General features: G+C 49.4%; 1 protein-coding gene across 9 annotated transcripts in view; it reads left to right on the top strand.

Annotated features, from left to right (window-relative positions):
- MAST3 (microtubule associated serine/threonine kinase 3) overlaps positions 1 to 18,051 on the top strand; it is a 49,466-nt gene that overhangs the window by 18,475 nt on the left and 12,940 nt on the right. For 5 of the 9 annotated variants that reach the window (XM_028713258.2, XM_028713255.2, XM_028713257.2 and 2 more), the window contains 15 exons: positions 5,027 to 5,115; positions 5,596 to 5,671; positions 6,214 to 6,234; positions 6,744 to 6,822; positions 7,739 to 7,899; positions 9,150 to 9,225; positions 9,371 to 9,580; positions 10,366 to 10,467; positions 11,361 to 11,493; positions 12,827 to 12,897; positions 13,486 to 13,571; positions 14,237 to 14,445; positions 14,930 to 15,068; positions 16,461 to 16,593; positions 17,173 to 17,338. In XM_028713258.2, the coding sequence (XP_028569091.2) occupies positions 5,027 to 5,115; positions 5,596 to 5,671; positions 6,214 to 6,234; positions 6,744 to 6,822; positions 7,739 to 7,899; positions 9,150 to 9,225; positions 9,371 to 9,580; positions 10,366 to 10,467; positions 11,361 to 11,493; positions 12,827 to 12,897; positions 13,486 to 13,571; positions 14,237 to 14,445; positions 14,930 to 15,068; positions 16,461 to 16,593; positions 17,173 to 17,338 (1,751 nt within the window). The remainder of the gene's footprint in view (positions 1 to 5,026; positions 5,116 to 5,595; positions 5,672 to 6,213; positions 6,235 to 6,743; positions 6,823 to 7,738; positions 7,900 to 9,149; positions 9,226 to 9,370; positions 9,581 to 10,365; positions 10,468 to 11,360; positions 11,494 to 12,826; positions 12,898 to 13,485; positions 13,572 to 14,236; positions 14,446 to 14,929; positions 15,069 to 16,460; positions 16,594 to 17,172; positions 17,339 to 18,051) is intronic. The other 4 variants (XM_028713256.2, XM_077921952.1, XM_077921950.1 and 1 more) reach the window with 3 other exon arrangements.

The raw sequence follows: 18,051 nt of genomic DNA, 5'->3' as shown, positions 1-18,051 counted from the left end.
GAGAGGGAAAATACAGTGGTACCTTGCAAGACGAATGCCTCGCAAGACAAAAAACTCGCTAGACAAAAGGGTTTTTTGTATTTTGAGCTGCTTCGCAAGATGATTTTCCCTATGGGCTTGCTTCGCAAGACGGAAACGTCTTGCAAGTTTGTTTCCTTTTTCTTAACACCGTTAATACAGTTGCGACTTGACTTCGAGGAGCAACTCATAGAACGCGGTGTGGTAGCCTTTTTTGAGGTTTTTAAAGACTTTGGTGATTTTTGAAGCTTTTCCAAAACTTTCCCGAAACCGTGCTTCGCAAGACGAAAAAAACCGCAAGACGACAAAACTCGCGGAACGAATTCATTTCGTCTTGCGAGGCACCACTGTAAAGGGGTCACACTTGCCGCATGGAGCTACCAACCCTTTTGGACGTAGATCAGTGTTCGGAATCCGCCGGGCGCATTTTGCAGCTGGCTGTCAGCCCTTTGCAACTTAGTGAAGATCCCCGGGTGGCCTGAAATCTCTGCCATTTTGGGGGGGTCCTTGGATCTGGACCATTTTCGCACCTCCCTGTCCTATAGAATTCCATCCCTTCTATTTTATCCGCGCCGTCGGAATGGATTTCAGGAACCGTATTGAAAAATAGTGACCCACAAATCCGGCCCACAAATGGCAAGGAGGCGTTCCGTTCTGGCAACCGGAACCCTGGTTTAAGGAGCCATTTACCTGAGTCTCTAATGCTTTTAAGATACTCCCACCTTCATCAAGGTAATAGTAATAATAATAATAAGTTTATTATTTACACTCCGCCCATCTGGCTGGGTTTCCCCAGCCACTCTGGGCGGTTCCCAACAGAATATTAAAAACGCGGTATAACATCAGTCATTAAAAAGCTTCCCTAAAGAGTGCTGCCTTCAGATGTCTTCTAAAAGTCATATAGTTCTTTATCTCCTTGACATCTGGTGGGAGGGAGTTCCACAGGGCGGGTGCCACCACCGAGAAGGCCCTCTGCCTGGTTCCCTGTAACCTCGCTTCTCGCAGGGAGCGAATCTCCAGAAGGCCTTCTGGAAATGTCCGGGGTGGAGACGCTCCTTCAGGTCTACTGGGCCGTTTAGGGCTTTCAAGGTCAGCACCACCCCTTTGACTTGTTCTCTTCCCATCTCTGCCATATAGAAAACTCGCTGCGTCCTAAAAATTTGCTGCTGTCCCCCTTGGGGTTTTGGGGCCGCTGCTTCCACCTTTGAGTTCAGCCTCTGCCCCAAACATCTCCCATCTCCCCTCCAAAGTAAGCCCAGCGGCATTCTGTTGGGACTTACACCTGGGTCAAAGGTTCTAGGATCCGGGTCGTATTATTTTAAAATAAGTTAAACCAAAGGCTTTTGGGCCTGAGCCTCGGAAGCCTTGTCTGGCTCTGTTTTGCAGCGACTGGGAACTTCCTTTTTGGTTTTGAATCGGCGGCGGATCCTTTCGCAAGCGAAGCGTCTCCGCGCCACGAGCGGAAGAGGTGGCTGTTCCTCTCTGCCCTTAATTCGTTCTTTCTTTTACACTCCTCTCTGTGAGAAATTTAAACTGCCAAACTCCCCTCCCCTCCTCTTTTTTGGGCCAAGTCTTCATACACAGCATACTTTTAAAGCACTCGACTTCCGCCAAAAAGAAAGTCCTGGGAACTTTAGTTTCAGGGTGCTGGGAACTGTAGCGGCGCGAGGGATAAACTACAATTCCCAGGGTTCTTTTTCTTGAAAGGCGCAGCTCAACGTTGGCTTTGAGATGTGAGGTTGGTTTTTGTTCTATATGGAAGTGTTTGTTTTGTAAATCACCATTCTCGTTTTGAGCAAGCGAAGCCTGTTTTTTTATTCCTCTGTTGTGAAATTGAGGCTGTCCATAAATGGAACCGAAAGGGAATAAATTGGCGATCGATTAATTGGCAAATCCCGCGGTTGGGAGCGAGGAGGGGGCTGCTCTCGGGGGCTGCTAGCTCTCCAAGGTCGGAGGCAGTGATCCTTTTTGGAACTGGGAAAGAGCCGAGTTCGAATCCCACACGGCCCTCGGAAGCCAACCGCTGCCTCTTCTCAGCCTGGCCTACCTGGCAGGACGGTTGTGCGGATTAAGAACGAGGAGGCGCAGAACCAACACCCTTAATTTCCTCGGCCGATGAACGCAATCGAGGAGCAGGGCTTGGGGTGCGAGATAGCAAAACCGTGCTTTGCGTTTGGAAACCTGGGTTCGGTACGTTGGCAACCCTTGGGAGCAGAAGCGCCAGGGCGGCCTGTGCGTTTGGCAACGGCAGGGCGCCACTACTGCTTTGGCCCCCGAAGCAACTGGGATCCTCTTGTGTGTGAGAGAGGCCAAGATCCGCAGAGGAAGAGCCTCCGTTTCCTGTTTGTGCGGCTGACGAAAAACGGCCCTGGCAGCTGCTGTGCTCTGTGCAACGCAGCCAATTTGATCTTCCCTCTTTTTGCCTTCCTCCAAATGTCGGGAAGGGGCTGCGTGGCTCAGTGGTTAGAGCGTGTGTTTCTCTTTATAATAATAATAAATTTTTATTTGTATCCCGCCCTCCCCGGCCAAAGCCGGGCTCAGAGCGGCTAACAATGGGTAAAAATAGCACAGCGTACATAAAATCGCACTGTCAAGTAATTAAAATCCATTCTAGAATCAATTCAGAATCAAATTAATGGCAACCATCAGGTTAGAGTTTATGCAAATTAAAATAATATTTATTGCACATCAATTAACTTCAGTTTACATATAACATTTAGCATACCAATACACGCTACACACACTTCAACACACTGGAAACCCAGCCAGATGGGCTGGGTATAAATAATAAATTATTTTTATTACTATTATTATTATTATTCAGCACAGTTACACCACAAACTCCAACTTCCGGTTCTCCTCATTGTGTCGTTTAACATTTTGCTGATCTGTACACAATTTGTCATCATCTTCCTTTCCCGTTTATTATGAAGAAGATTTTATTGTATACTTTCTCTGTCTTTCAAGATTCATTCTAGGTCTGCCAGGAGATGGATACTATCGCACATATTTTTTAATATGTTCCTTAAATACTGCCCATTCTTTATTGACTGAACGTCGCTCATCTTCTCCCTGTCATCCTTGCGAGTTGTAAATATCCTGTCATTTTCGCCTTTCGGTGGGAATGTTATCGCCTTTCCAATTCTTTGCTATTAAAAGGGGCCGGGGAGCGACCGCTTTGGGTGCAAAATGGGGCTTGGGTGCCAATTCTGGCGAGGGCCGGAACCCGTAGGGAGCTTCTGCGCCCCGTCAGTTTCCTGTGCACCCGACTTCCCCCTTCCCTTCTCCCAACCGGCGGTTACATAACCGGACAACGGCCGGCTCTGCTTGCCTGGGGTGTCCTCAGCACCCTGTGATGTAACCGGGCATCGCGCCAGAGACAGGCATCTTGCAGAAACTTAGGGTGTCGGGGTTCTAGTCCGTTTGTTCTGTTCTAGTCTAGCTGTGGGTTAAACCACAGAGCCTAGGGCTTGCCAATCAGAAGGTCGGCGGTTCGAATCCCCGCAATGACGGGGTGAGCTCCCGTTGCTCGGTCCCTGCTCCTGCCAACCTCGCAGTTCGAAAGCACCTCAAAGTGCAAGTAGATCAATAGGTACTGCTCCGGCGGGAAGGTAAACGGCGTTTCCGTGCGCTGCTCTGGTTCGCCAGAAGCGGCTTAGTCCTGCTGGCCACATGACCCGGAAGCTGGACGCCGGCTCCCTCGGCCAGTAAAGAGAGATGAGCGCCGCAACCCCAGAGTCAGTCATGCCTGAACCTAATGGTCAGGGGTCCCTTTACCTTTTTACAGTTGTACCTCAGGTTAAGTACTTAATTCGTTCTGGAGGTCCGTTCTTAACCTGAAACTATTCTTAACCTGAAGCACCACTTTAGCTAATGGGGCGTCCTGCTGCCACCGCGCCGCCGGAGCACGATTTCTGTTCTCATCCTGAAGCAAAGTTCTTAACCTGAAGCACTATTTCTGGGTTAGCGGAGTCTGTACCCTGAAGCGTATGTAACCCGAGGTACCACTGTAGTCCGTTTGACTTCCGAAATGTTCGGAAACCAAGGCACAGCTTCTGATTGCCGCAGGTGCCCCGGAAATGATAGCCGACAGCCGTGTCAGATTTTCAGCTTCCAAAAAACGTTCAGAAACCGGAACCCGGTTTTTGGCGTTTGAGAACCAAGGCATTTGGGAACCAAGGCATTTGAGAACCAAGGTACCACTGTATATAAAGAAACCCCCACAGAATTATTTACAGGCAACGTAATTCTCAGCAGGGAGACATCAATTCTAATGTCAGTCGTAGCTCCAGGCTTCCACTGTTGGACTGTTGAAAGCTGCCGTCACGAATTGCTTTTCAACATTAGGTGTTAATTTTGATTTTTATATTTGCAGGCAGGGTCTTTAGTCGGGGAGTGTATTTTTCCACGAGTTTGCAGACATTAGCACTGCCCGTTGTTTGGATTATTTTCATTATCTCGGACGCAGATGTTCTCGGGTGTGAAAGACCCCGGGACTTACAGGCATAGGGAGGTTCACACATTTAATCAATTGCCAGTTGCTTTAATTATTTCATGTGGCTTGGACACAGATGTGCTTGGATACCTTGACAGCTCCAAATAAAACGCCCTTTTGAATAATGACTAAAATGTTAACTTGTGATTTTATATTGGAAGTTTGCTGAGAACCACCCTGCGACTTACGGGCAATGGAATAGAGGTTTGAAATGTACAAATTCCGGCCGAAAGCTAGGAATTTGTATTTGAAATTTGTATTTGAAATGTACAAATTCCGGCCGAAAGCTAGGAATTTGTATTTGAAATTTGTATTTGAAATGTACAAATTCCGGCCGAAAGCTAGTAGACTGCCTGTGCAGCTGGAGGTTCCATTATTATTATTATTATTATTATTATTATTATTATTATTATATCTGTGAAGGGTGCTGACAGCTGCCTCTCTGGGGCGTGGGGTCTCCCCCCCTGAAATAACCCTTGCAATTAACCCTCGCATGTCTGTCTTTGCTTCCAGCTGCCGACGGAGCAACCGGAAAAGTTTGGTGGTGGGGACCCCATCGCCCACCCTCTCCCGCCCCCTCTCCCCGCTTTCGGTGACGACAGGTAAGCTGGGTGCAGAAAGCGGGGGCACCCTAGGTCTCCTTCTAGCCCACCCCCCAAAAAAGTATTCTGTTTATTAATCCAATCCATCAGCAACATTATCCCTGTCGCAGGAGCACCGAATTTAATCGCCTTATGCTTCACACATCATTTTTAAAAAAATTGATCTTTCTGGATTGAAAATCAAAACGCAGCGAAAGTTTTAAACAAGACAAAACGGAGCAAAAGAAACACAATGCATCTCTTACAAAGAAAACCGGAGAGGAATGTTTAAGGGTGTGGAATAGGACGTCCCAATTTTAAAAGTATAAATTAAAAAATGGCAGAAAAATCGATTCCTGAGAGCAGGCCTCTGTTTAAAACACCCAGGAGCCTCTACCACCTTATGAGGAGTTTTAGAGCTGGAAGGGAACCCCCCTGGTCATCTATCCCAACCCCGAGCAAGCGCAGCTAAGGACAGTTTGTTTCCCCCCCTCTCTGCAGCCAGCAGCAGCAGCCCCCTCGACAGCCCCCGCAACTTCTCCTCCGGCACGTCGGCCAGCTTCCCCTTTGCCCGCAGGTAGGAGTCCCGCCCGCCAGGGGTGGCGTGGGCCGAAGCGAGTCTGCAGGGCGGCAGGCTGCGGAACAAGTGGGTTTGGGAAGGAGGGGAACCCGACCGGGGAGGGGGGAGCCTTTCCCCAGTCCTATCCGGAGCCTGAGCCTGGGGGTCTTTCAGCTGCTCTAACCACTGAACCATCCTTCCCAGAGCAGCGCCTTTGCTCTCTCTCTCTCTCTCCCTTTCCCCTTTCTGCCACTCTTTTCACGCGTTGGGAGATGCCAAACTTGGGGAGATGCCAAACTTTCCGGGCGTCGCCTTCATCGGTTCTTTCGCCGGGTTGGGATGGATGGCCTTTGGGGGTCCCTCGTGACTCGGCAAATCCCTGCTTCTAAATGCAAAGGCGTATCCCGAATTTGGGGAGGGAGGATCTTGGAAGAAAGGTACCTTGCTTCCATTTTGAAGTCTCACCTTTTGCCTCTTGGCCGCCCCTCTCTCTTTCTCTCTGTCTTCCTCTCCACAAATTTCTCTTTTTCCGGACGCCGCGCCACCAATTCCTGGCCCAGCCATGCTCCTCGGACCGACAGGTGATTGGCGCTTCCAAAACCACTTTATTCGCCCTTTGGTTTCGTCGCCAGCCACTCCGGAAATGGAACTTTATAGATCCCGCGCCTCAAAGGTGGAAGGAGTTCCTATCATTTAATCATGGAGGAACGGTGGCTGGAGTTACTGGAGAGGATACTCTGGATTAGAGAAAAACTGAAAACAAGAGAACCCCTCTTGCGCTTTTTGCATAGAAGGGAAAACGAATTGGTCTATTTCGGGATTTCCTAACCAAGTAGATCAGTTAGGATCAGGTCGGAGTGGCTGGGGAAATCATAAAATTATTGTTGTTGTTGTTGAGCGAATGTTTCTTTTATGTAACAGAAAGGCAGAAAAGTCCTTTATTTTTCTCTGTTTGCTTCTTCTGCTTTTTTCGTTTCCCAGTTTTGTCCCCCCCCCCCTTTGCTTTTATTCGGATCGGTTTCTCTTCTCGTTGCATGAAAAAGATTTACTGAAACCACTCGCTCGACTGCTCTCCTTCTTCCCTTTCCAGGGCTGACGGCCGAAGGTGGTCTCTGGCATCCTTGCCCTCCTCCGGCTATGGCACCAACACCCCCAGCTCCACCGTCTCGGTAAGTGGGTCTTTTCCTCCTGCAGCGGGGAGTTCCGCAGGTGTCAGCCCACAGCACTGCCAGGATCCGTGTGCCCATTTGCTTTTTGGGTGGGGTTAGACACGCAGCCGAGACCCAAAACGGCAGAATTGGAAGGCACCCCTGTTTATTTATTTACTTTTCTAATTTCTATACCGCTTTATATTTTTAAGAAGAAACCTCAAAGCGGTTTACAGCGTATTAAATCAATAAAACGTCAAATACCAAATTACACACAAATTACACAAATAACCATAGACACATAATTTTCTTAGCAAACAATAAAACATCTATTGGTCTTAACACTAAAGACCCAAGTCTATTCCATATTTTAAATTCATATTACTTATTGCCAATACACATCTTTTTCATAATTAAACTTATTTTCCATAAATCTAATTTCTTATATCTACCTTGCAACTATTACTGAAGTTCCTCGAATGCTGCAACAGAATTTAAACTACTGTATTTATTTTTCAGATGTTCTTTGAAAACCTCCCATTTTGAAACAAATTCCTGTTTAGGTTTATCCTCTATTCTTTCTGATAAACCATCTAATTCGGCATATTCTGTCAGCTTTTGGATCCAATCTTGTATAGAGGGGATTTCATTACTCTTCCATTTTGCTGCGATCAAAACTCTTGCTGTCGCATATAAAAAGATACTGTATTTCACTTGTTTTGTGTAACTCCTATCGCATCCCGGCTTCTGTTTTTTCCTCTGCCCTCCCCGTTCTCAGTCTTTCCGCTCGCTCCTCCGTCCCGAGGACGGCCATTCAGATTTTCCGTGTGGGTGCTGGGTGGCTGAGCACCCAAGGGTGCCCCTGATCTCATCGCCCGCCTCCTCCTCCTGACGCTTGGCCTTCTCTTTCTCTCTCTCTCTCTCTCTCTCTCTCTAGTCCTCCTCCTCCTCCTCGCAGGAGCGCCTCCACCAACTCCCTTACCAGCCCACTCCCGACGAACTCCATTTCCTCTCCAAACACTTCCGCAGCACCGAGAGCGTGGCGGCCGAGGACGGGCGCCGATCGCCCTACTTCCGGCCCCGATCCCGGAGCCTCAGGTAGGAGACGCTTCCGAACCGCGGGCTCCGATTTTTGGGGGGCGGCCGGAATGGAGTGAGCGGTGTAAGGTTTGCAACGTTGGCTGTTAAGAACAGGCTTCCTCGACCTTCGGCCCTTTTGGCCTACGACTTCCATGATCCCTTGCTAGCAGGGCCAGCAGTCAGGGAGGATGGGAATTGTAGTCTAAAAACATCTGGAGGGCCAAGGTTGAGAATATAAGAGATTAAGGACATGCGTGAATTAAGTGTAAAATAATAGAAGGGGAGGGAAGTCAATCAAGATTTATGCTTTAAATTTTTGAAGGTGATTTTTTGATTTTTTTGGGGGGGGTTATTATAAAATTAATAAATTGTGTGTGTGTGTATATAGGAATGGAGTGAGCGGTGAAGGGCTATAGGGGAGGAGACGCAAGTTCAGAGGCCGTGCAAGAGTCTGAGCCCTTTGTTACTTTATCGTCTTTTATCATCATCATCATCATTGCTGTTCTCTTCCTGAAATTATCCCAGATCTGTAGCTAAAAACGAGCGGCGGCTGCTTTTCCTCCTCCAGCCGCATCCCTTTTCCTTTTGTGCTTCTTCCTTCCTTTGCTCCTGTCTACCAGCCGCTTCTCACGAAGCCGTTCCGTGGCGAAAGCGCCAGCAGCGAAAACAATGGGAAGCAATTTGATCTGCATGTTTTCTTATTAGTTTTTCACATATATATATATATATATATATATATATATATATATATATAGGTTTTAAAATACAAAATTATAAAACATACCACACAACTTATCACAAATACATTCTTATTGGACTTCCATCAGCACCTCTGATCATCCTCCGTCTTATTCACTTCTTACGCATTTCCTAACTTAATACTGCCTTTATGTTTTTAACCTATCCCATCTCCTTCTTCATTTTTGCAATATTTCTAACATTATTCCTGGCGGAGCTTCTTGCAAACCTACAAACGTCGTCTGGTCATCGCAAATACTTTCCAAATAATCCGTGTTTTCTTATTAGTTTTGAGTCATTCTGAGTTATTAATGATTTTATTACGATGGTTTTTATTCATGACGTTCCGTTCTCCGCGAGGGGGCGGGAAACCCAATTGCGATAAATTGTATTGAACTCATTTGGAAAAGGGAATAAAAAAGAATTTTGCGAAAGAGAAGGCTGGAGAGTTTGCGCCCGAGATTTCTGGTGCGGTTGGGGGTTTTTTTTGGCCAATTTTTCAGCCCCCTTTCTCCCCCCGTTCTCCGCAGCCCCGGCCGGACGAGCGGGACGTTCGACAACGAGATAGTGATGATGAACCACGTCTACAAGGAGCGGTTCCCGAAGGTCAGTAAAAGCGCCGTCCCATAATCCGGCGCCATTCGAACTCGGGTCTCGGCTGGGAAAGTGGGGTAGGTCTCTCTCTTCCTGGCCCCCCTCTGTTTCGGAGGGTGTCCCACCCACCTTGTCCTGTTCTCCCGCCCCACCCCAGGCCACGGCGCAGATGGAGGAGCGTCTGGCGGAGACGATTGCCAACTTATCGCCCAGCAACACTTTGCCGCTGGCCGACGGCGTCCTGGGCTTCATCCACCACCAGATCATTGAGCTGGCGCGCGACTGCCTCTCCAAGTCGCGGGGGGCCCTCGTCACCTCCCGCTACTTCGCCGAGCTGCAGGAGAAGCTGGAGAAGATGCTGCGAGACGTGAGTGGGACCCTCAGAGGTCATCCATCCCAACCCGCTGGAAGGGCAGGAATCGCTGGCGGAGGGAACCCCCTCCCCAAACCTCTCTAATAATAATAATTATTATTATTATTATTTATATCTCGCCCTCCCCAGCCGAAGCCGGGCTCAGGGCGGCTAACAACAATAAAATAGTACAAAATTCTAAGGTCATTCATTACAAAGTTAATTCAAAATTCTAATGCTTATTTCCCCTAATTTGATTTTTGAATTTTGAATTGTATTGTTATTCATGTTTTTATACTGCTTTTATAATTAACTGTTTTAAATTTGTTGTGAGCCTGGTTTTTGAACCGAGAAGGGCGCGGTATAAATAAAAATGTATTATTATTATTATTATTATTATTATTATTATTATTATTATTATTAAAACAAACCTAGAAGAGTTGAAAGGGACCCCCAAAATCTTGGGTTTCTACACTGCAAGCCGCCCCGAGATCTACTGACAGAGGGCTGCCTGCAAATTTATTATTATTAATATTATTATTAATAATAATAACGACCCAGTCCTTGGAGGGGAAAGTTTGGGTAGAAACAGCATAAATAAATGAAACGAATAACTCGTCACGGAGCAGGACAAAGCGAGAGTTTGGCAAGGTTTATTGGGAAATCGACTCAGGGAAATTAGAAGCGGCGAGGGGCCAAAATAAACGGAACCGTGGGGTGTTTTTTGGGGGGGGGGTAAATGTGATTTTAAAAATGGCGGCTGCTGAGGCCCGGTTCTCCCTCTGGTCCTCCTCCTCCAGGCCCAGGAGCGCTCCGAGAGCGAAGAGCTGCGCTTTGTGGAACAGCTGGTCCGGAAATTCCTCATCATCATCTCCCGTCCGGCTCGGCTCCTGGAATGCCTGGTAAGGAGAGTCGCCTCTCGAACCCGCGGCCAGCCGGCCGTTAATCGAAGGGCTGGCGCTTTTTTTCCTCCTCCCTCCTCCTCGCTTCTCCCTTGCGTGTGGCGCGCATTTTGCATAGATGGGGGAGGTCAAAGGGGAAAACGCGTCGGATTTTGTATTGTATTATGTTGTGCGCTGTGGTTTGCTGTGGTTTGATTGACTGGAGTTTAGAAATTACTTATTGTGAGTGGATTTCTGTTTCATTTTGAAATGCTGATATTTAATATTGTTCTATGTTGCTTTAATGAATGTTGAATGTTATTTTATTTGCATATTGTATATCGTATTATGCATATTGTCTTATTTATATGATGTTAGCCGCTCTGAGCCTGGCTTTGGCTGGGGAGAGCGGGATACAAATAACATTTATTATTATTATTATTATTATTATTATTATTGATGATGATGCGAAGGATTATGGGGAAATCACAGAGTCGGGTGGGAACCCAGCCCCCAACAATTCCCCCCAAGCAGGACTCGAACTCACAACCTTGAGATGATGAGTACCAGACTCTCCCAACTGAGGGTGTATTTATGTATATTGTAAACCGCCCTGTGAACCTCGGATGAAGCGTGGTATAGAAATTATTATAATTATTATTATTATTATCTTTGCAAACCCGTCGCGTTTGGAGGATCTCGACTCCATAGCTGCCAACATTTCCCGTTTTTAAGGGAAATCCCCTTATTCCGAATAGGATTCCTCGCAAGAAAAGGGAAACGTTGACAGCTATGCTTGACTCTCGGGTGTGCAAGGAATTGCAGCCGAAAATGCACCTTTAACTGGAAGCAAACCCTGCTTCTCCTTCTTTCTCTCCCTTCTTTGTTCCCTTCTTTTCCTCCTTTTTTCACAGGAATTCGACCCAGAAGAGTTCTACCATCTCTTGGAAGCCGCCGAAGGACACGCCAAAGTCGGGCAGGGGATCAAGACCGATATTCCAAGATACATCATCAGCCAGCTGGGTCTCGCCAAAGACCCCCTGGAGGGTGAGCAACTGGGGCGGACGGGGACCCCAATTTTCAAATGGAAGGCGGGGGGTGAGGTGGGAACTCTCCAGGGCCGGATTTCACTTTGATGCGGCCCTCAGCTCCTCAAGATAATGGGGCCCTTTGCCAGCAACCAATTGCCGCTGGGGTTTTTTGTGTTGAATATATGCTTTTGTTTAGTCGTTTAGTGGTGTCCGCCTCTTGGTGACCCCCTGGACCAGAGCACGCCAGGCCCTCCTGTCTTCCACTGCCTCCCACAGTTTGGTCAAACTCATGCTGGTCGCTTCAAGAACACTGTCCCACCATCTCGTCCTCTGTCGTCCCCTTCTCCTTGTGCCCTCCATCTTTCCCAACATCAGGGTCTTTTCCAGGGAGTCTTCTCTTCTCATGGCCAAAGTCTTGGAGCCTCAGCTTCAGGATCTGTCCTTCCAGGGAGCACTCAGGGCTGATTTCCTTAAGGATGGATAGGTTTGATCTTCTTGCAGTCCGTGGGACTCTCCAGAGTCTCCTCCAGCACCAGAATTCAAAAGCATCCATTCTTCGGCCATCAGCCTTCTTGATGGTCCAGCTCTCACTTCCATACATCACTAGAATATATGCTATATAGTCATTTATGGACCGAATAGGTATCTCAAGCCATTGGCACACAGCAAAATATGTACCGTATTTTTTGCTCCATAAGACGCACCTAGTTTTTAGAGGAAGAAAACAAGGAAAATAATTATTCTGAATGAAACAGTGGATGTAGGATTTTTGTGGTTCATGCTGTGGCCACAGACATGTGAGTTTGGGATAGCCCGATGCAAAAATCCTAAGGATCCATGTGGATCCATGCTTTGCAACCACGTTTTTGCGCCATTGCGGCCCCACGAAACAGTGGGTGTGTGGTTTTTTTGGTGCAGGCTGTAGCCATGGACATGCTGTGTGATCTGATGGTGAATTTGGGGTGACCCAGTGCAAAAATCCTGAGGATCCAGGGGCTTTTACCTCCTTCTTCCAGGCAGCCTCCTTTATCGCTAGCCTCCCTTATCTCTCTCCTGATCGCTTGCCGATCAGCTGCTTCCTTTCCCTCTTGTTTGCCTTAGTATCTTCTCCTTAGCTGGAGCAGTTTTTCGCTCCTCCTTTTCTAATTTCTCTCCTCATTCGTAAGGGGCACTGGGGGTCATCCAGTCCAACCCGCTGCCAAGGCCCAAGGCGGAACTCGAACCCGCCACCCTGCGATTGAGGATCCCGTGCTTTACCCGAGGAACTGTCCGCTTCGCAGAGTCCCTGAAATTTATTTAAGGGAGGGGACAGAGGGTTCATTCCTGTTTCTTTCTCTCTTCCCCTCCAGAAATTGTTCAGCTCGATCAAGTAGATTGCGGCTCTCTGTCGGGATCAGAGCACCCGGGCGACTTCTCCGAGGTGAGACCAGCCCTCTCCCCCTACTGATATCGTAGAACCGTAGGATTCTACAATATCGGGAGGGACCCCGAGGGTCATCCATTCCAACCCCCTGCGATCTTTTGCCCAAGGCGGAACTCGAACCCAAGACCTTGAGATGAAGAGCCTCTCTTAAACGGGTTTGGAGGTGGGTGGGCAGCCTTGACCCGGTTCCAGAGTTGGGTACAGGAAATAAGAGAGATATTAATGTTATGTTGTGAACCGAGACTTGTGGGTTTAGGGCTGAAAGAATAAAATAAAAAGAATAAAAAGAATAAAATAAATATCTTTTTATCGTACACACAAGAATATTTGTTGAAAAGAAAAAGGGCTGTGTATTTGTCTGAAAACTCAGACAATGGTGATGCGTCACTACAATGGGGGCTGCGTGACGACAACCTTACGTTTCCCTTTATATAGGGGAGATATATGTATCTCTACTATATACATGGAAAGGTAAGGCTGTCGTCACGCAGCCCCCACTGTATATACGCACACACACATTTTTAAATGTATAAAGGCAGTCAAATGAATCCTAATGTCTTGCCCTCCTCTTCTCCTTCCTCTCAGAGCCGCCCTCCTTCCTCCGTTCCTCGAAGGAACCCGTGCGAGAGCGATTTCGAAACCGTCAAGCTGATCAGCAACGGAGCCTACGGGTGAGGGTTTTTTTTTTAATTATTTCCCCTTAATGTTTTCCGTTTTGCAATCGGGTGTCTATAATGGGATATTGCTGGAGACATTTTTCTGGGTCATCTGGGTGGGGAAGCCGCAGCAAGAGCCGTGGTCCGGGTTCGAATCTCGGCTCTGGCCACTCGCTCTGCCTCGGGCTGGACTGCCTTGCAGGGGTGTCGTAGAACGGCTCCAATTCCCCACTCGCCTTCGGATCTAGTCCCTTTCTCTCCCCACCTGGCCTACCTCATAGGGTTGTTTTTCGCTTCCCACCCCTGTTTTGTCTTGCCTAAACAACCCCCCTGTCCAGTTTAAATACTTTATTGAAATTCAGAAGTAACATACACAATAGACCAAGATGAAAACCATCGTGTACTAATAATCTTATATAAATTAAATTTCTACGATCTGTTTTTTGCTCGCCTGATGTGAACCTTCCTCCTTTTGTCCACTTACTGTATTTATTTCCCCCGATTTGATCGATAAAACGGTGGTTTCGTGACGTCAAAACGAGAGCACCCCTAAATATTTTTCCTTTTTTTAAAGAAAAAAAGCACTGATTCAGTGAATCCACCCCCTTAAATGCCGATTTCGCCGTCCGTTCTTCCTCCTCCTCCCATCTCTCTCTCTCTCTCTCTGCTCCGCCCACTAGGGCCGTCTACCTCGTGCGCCACAAGGAGACCCGCCAGCGCTTTGCCATCAAGAAGATCAACAAGCAAAACCTGGTCCTCCGCAACCAGATCCAGCAGGTCTTCGTGGAGCGGGACATCCTCACCTTTGCCGAAAACCCCTTTGTGGTCAGCATGTTCTGCTCCTTCGAGACCCGGCGCCACCTCTGCATGGTCATGGAGTACGTCGAAGGTGAGGGAGTCGTAGCGCCAGGCGCCGGCCCGGAAAAGGTGGCGTAGTACGTCCGGCACCCGCTGGGCCGCCGGAAGAAGAGTCATACCGCGTGCGGTCCAGCCGCCTTGGGGTTAAACTCCTTCTCCTCTCCCGAGGTTATTCTGCAAGGTTTAGGCCAGATGTTCTGGGACTACAACTCCCATCATCCCTGGCCGCCGGTCCTGTTAGCTAGGCATGATGGGAGTTGTAGTCCAAAAACATCTGGAGGGCTGAGTTTAGCTCTGCCTGATCTTGAGCAGTGGCGGCCAGACTTGGCCCTCTAGATGTTTAGGGACTACAGTTCCCATCATCCCTGACCGCTGGTCCTGTTAGCTTGAGATCCTGGGATCCTGGGACCGACGGCGAGGCTTCAAGCACCCGGGATGGGACTGGCAGGATTGGGGAGGGATCTGCCCCCCGTTCCCGGACCGGGGGTCTCTCACCGCCCCTCTGTCTCCCTTAGGTGGGGACTGCGCCACCCTCTTGAAGAACATGGGTCCCCTTCCGGTGGACATGGCCAGAATGTATTTTGCTGAGACGGTCCTGGCATTGGAGTATCTGCACAACTACGGCATCGTCCACCGCGACCTCAAGCCGGACAAGTAAGGGTCGGCCGACAGGGGGGCTTCCGGCACCCCTCTGCACATGGGTCTGTCTAAGGCTGTTTGGGGACTGCAACTCCCATCATCTTAGCCCTAGCTAATGGGACCAGGGGTCAGGATGATGGGAACTGTAGTCCAAAAACAGCTGGAGGGCCATATTTGCCTATGCCAAGAACCTTCAAATTCAGCTCTCCTGATGGTTTGGGACTACAACTCCCATCAGCCCTAGCTAACAGGGCCAGCGGCCAGGGATGATGGGAAATGTAGTCCCCAAACAGCTGGAAGGCCGAGTTTGGCCATGCCTGGTCGAAGGTTTTGACATATCGCCAGGCTGAAATATCGCAACATGTCGAAATATCGCGGCGCCTGGAATAAGGACGGAGCTGTTTTTCCGACATCGCAATATATCACTAGCTAAATATTTCCAGGGATGCGGGTGGCGCTGTGGGTTAAACCACAGAGCCTAGGACTTGCCGATCAGAAGGTCGGCGGTTCGAATCCCCGCAATGACGGGGTGAGCTCCCGTTGCTCGGTCCCTGCTCCTGCCCACCTAGCAGTTCAAAAGCACGTCAAGGTGCAAGTAGATAAATAGGTACTGCTCTGACGGGAAGGTAAACGGCGTTTCCGTGCGCTGCTCTGGTTCGCCAGAAGTGGCTTAGTCCTGCTGGCCACATGACCCGGAAGCTGTACGCCGGCTCCCTCGGCCAGTAAAGCGAGATGAGCGCCACAACCCCAGAGTCGGCCATGACTGGACCTAAGGGTCAGGGGTCCCTTTACCTTTAAATATTGCAATATGCTGATATATCACGATGTCTGGAATAAGGACAGAAATAGTTTTCAACTTCATGATGTATCACCAGCTAAACATCACGGTATACTGATATATCATGTCTGGAATAAGGATGGAGCTGTTTTTCAACATTGCGATCTATCCCCAGCTAACTATCACAATATACTGTTATATCACAATATCTGAAATAAGGGTGGAGCTACGGGAAGACATTGGCGGGTTTCCCCACGTTGTGAATTTCTTGCACAAATCGCGATTCACAATATATCGCCAGGTATCACGAAACCAATATCTGTCACAATACGGACTTCCAACCAGTTTTGGACAACGTACTGATACTGTATTTTCCCGTGTGTAAGACTATATTTCCCCCCCTAAATTTAAAACTGGGGGTCGTCTTATACACACAATTATTTATTTCTTAATTTGGGGCTCAAAAAATAGGGGGCGTCTTATCCACAGAAAAATACGGTGTATCACGGTTTGGGACGCGAAATGGATTTTATTTCCCAGCCCTTCCAGGGTCCCCTTTGTCCGGGGTCCCTCTCCCCCCCTAACTGAGACCTGTCTTCCCCCCCTCTGCCCCCCACCTCACCCCATAGCCTCCTCATCACCTCCATGGGGCACATCAAGCTGACGGATTTCGGACTCTCCAAAATCGGGTTGATGAACATGGCCACCAACTTGTACGAGGGACACATAGAAAAGGACACCCGGGAATTCGTCGACAAGCAGGTGAGGGCTTAGGGGGGCGCCGGGACTCACATTTGGGGGTCCTTTGCCAGGAGGAGGAGGGTCTCCGGGGAGGGCATGTGGGGGCGCTGGGACCCACATTTGGGGGTCATTTGCCAGGAGGAGGAGGGTCTCCGGGGAGGGCATGTGGGGGCGCCGGGACCCACATATTGGGGTCGTTTGCCAGGAGGAGGAGGGTCTCCGGGGAGGGCTTAGGGGGGCGCTGGGACCCACATTTAGGGGTTGTTTGCCAGGAGGAGGAGGGTCTCCGGGGAGGGCTTGGGGGGCGCCGGGACCCACATTTGGGGGTCATTTGCCAGGAGGAGGAGGGTCTCCGGGGAGGGCTTGTGGGGGTCCCAGGACCCAAATTTGGGGGGGTCCTTTGCCAGGAGGAGTAGGGTCTCCGGGGAGGGCTTAGGGGGGCGCCAGGACCCAAATTTGGGGGGGCGGGTCTCTGAGGGGGGAGAGGCAGAGTCGGGTCTGCCCCGCGAGGGGAGATGCGCCCCCTTCCCTTGTCGGCAGGATAGGGGTCAGCTCCCCATGGGGGGCACCCTGACCGCCCCCCGAATTTCCCCCTTCCAGGTGTGCGGGACCCCCGAGTACATCGCCCCAGAGGTGATCCTGAACCAGGGCTACGGGAAGCCGGTCGACTGGTGGGCCATGGGCATCGTCCTCTACGAGTTCCTGGTGGGCTGCGTCCCCTTTTTCGGAGACACCCCGGAAGAGCTCTTCGGACAGGTGATCAGCGGTAGGTGCTTCTCCCCCCGGGGCGGAGAATTCGGGGAAGGGAGCTCCCCAAAGGTCATCTAATGCAACCCCACCTTTTCGGCCCCAAAGGGGGGCTCAAAGTCGCGGCCCTGAGTTCGAGTCTCACGCTCCGCCTGTTGAGAAGCTGAGCATATCTCTCCGGTCCTCCGCCGGGCCCATGAAACTCTATCAAGTGAGCTATTTGTAATATAGGTGGGACCCCAAAGGTCATCCATCCCAACCCTCTCCTGCGAGGCAGGCGTCTTTTTGGCCCCAAAGGGGAGAATTCGGGAAGGGGGACCCCCAAAGGTCATCCAGCCCACCCCCATCTTTTCGGCCCAAAAGGGGGACTCAAAGCCACAGCCCTGAGTTCGAGTCTCATGCTCCGCTTATTCAGAAGCTGGGCATATCCCTCCGGTCCTCCGCCAACCCCCAAAAGGCTCTACCAAGTGAGCTGTTTGAAATATAGTTGGGACCCCAAGGGTCAACCAGCCCCACTGCAAGACAGGCATTTTTGGGGCCCAAATGGGGCTCGAAGCCACAGCACTGAGTTCGAGTCTCTCTTTTTTTTAACATAATTTTTATTGAGTTTTTACATATTTCATTTTAATTCAATGCACATATTCACAACAACTTATTTGCTCAACGTGAGCTTTGACTTCCTTCTACCTCTCTTTCTGACATCCCTATAGCCCATAACATGTCTTTCGCATT

Source organism: Podarcis muralis, chromosome 18 (assembly GCF_964188315.1).
Source record: "Podarcis muralis chromosome 18, rPodMur119.hap1.1, whole genome shotgun sequence".
Classification (NCBI taxonomy): Eukaryota; Metazoa; Chordata; class Lepidosauria; order Squamata; family Lacertidae; genus Podarcis; species Podarcis muralis.
The sequence above is the reverse complement of the archived record's forward strand: the minus strand, read 5'-3'. Positions and strand labels throughout refer to the sequence as shown.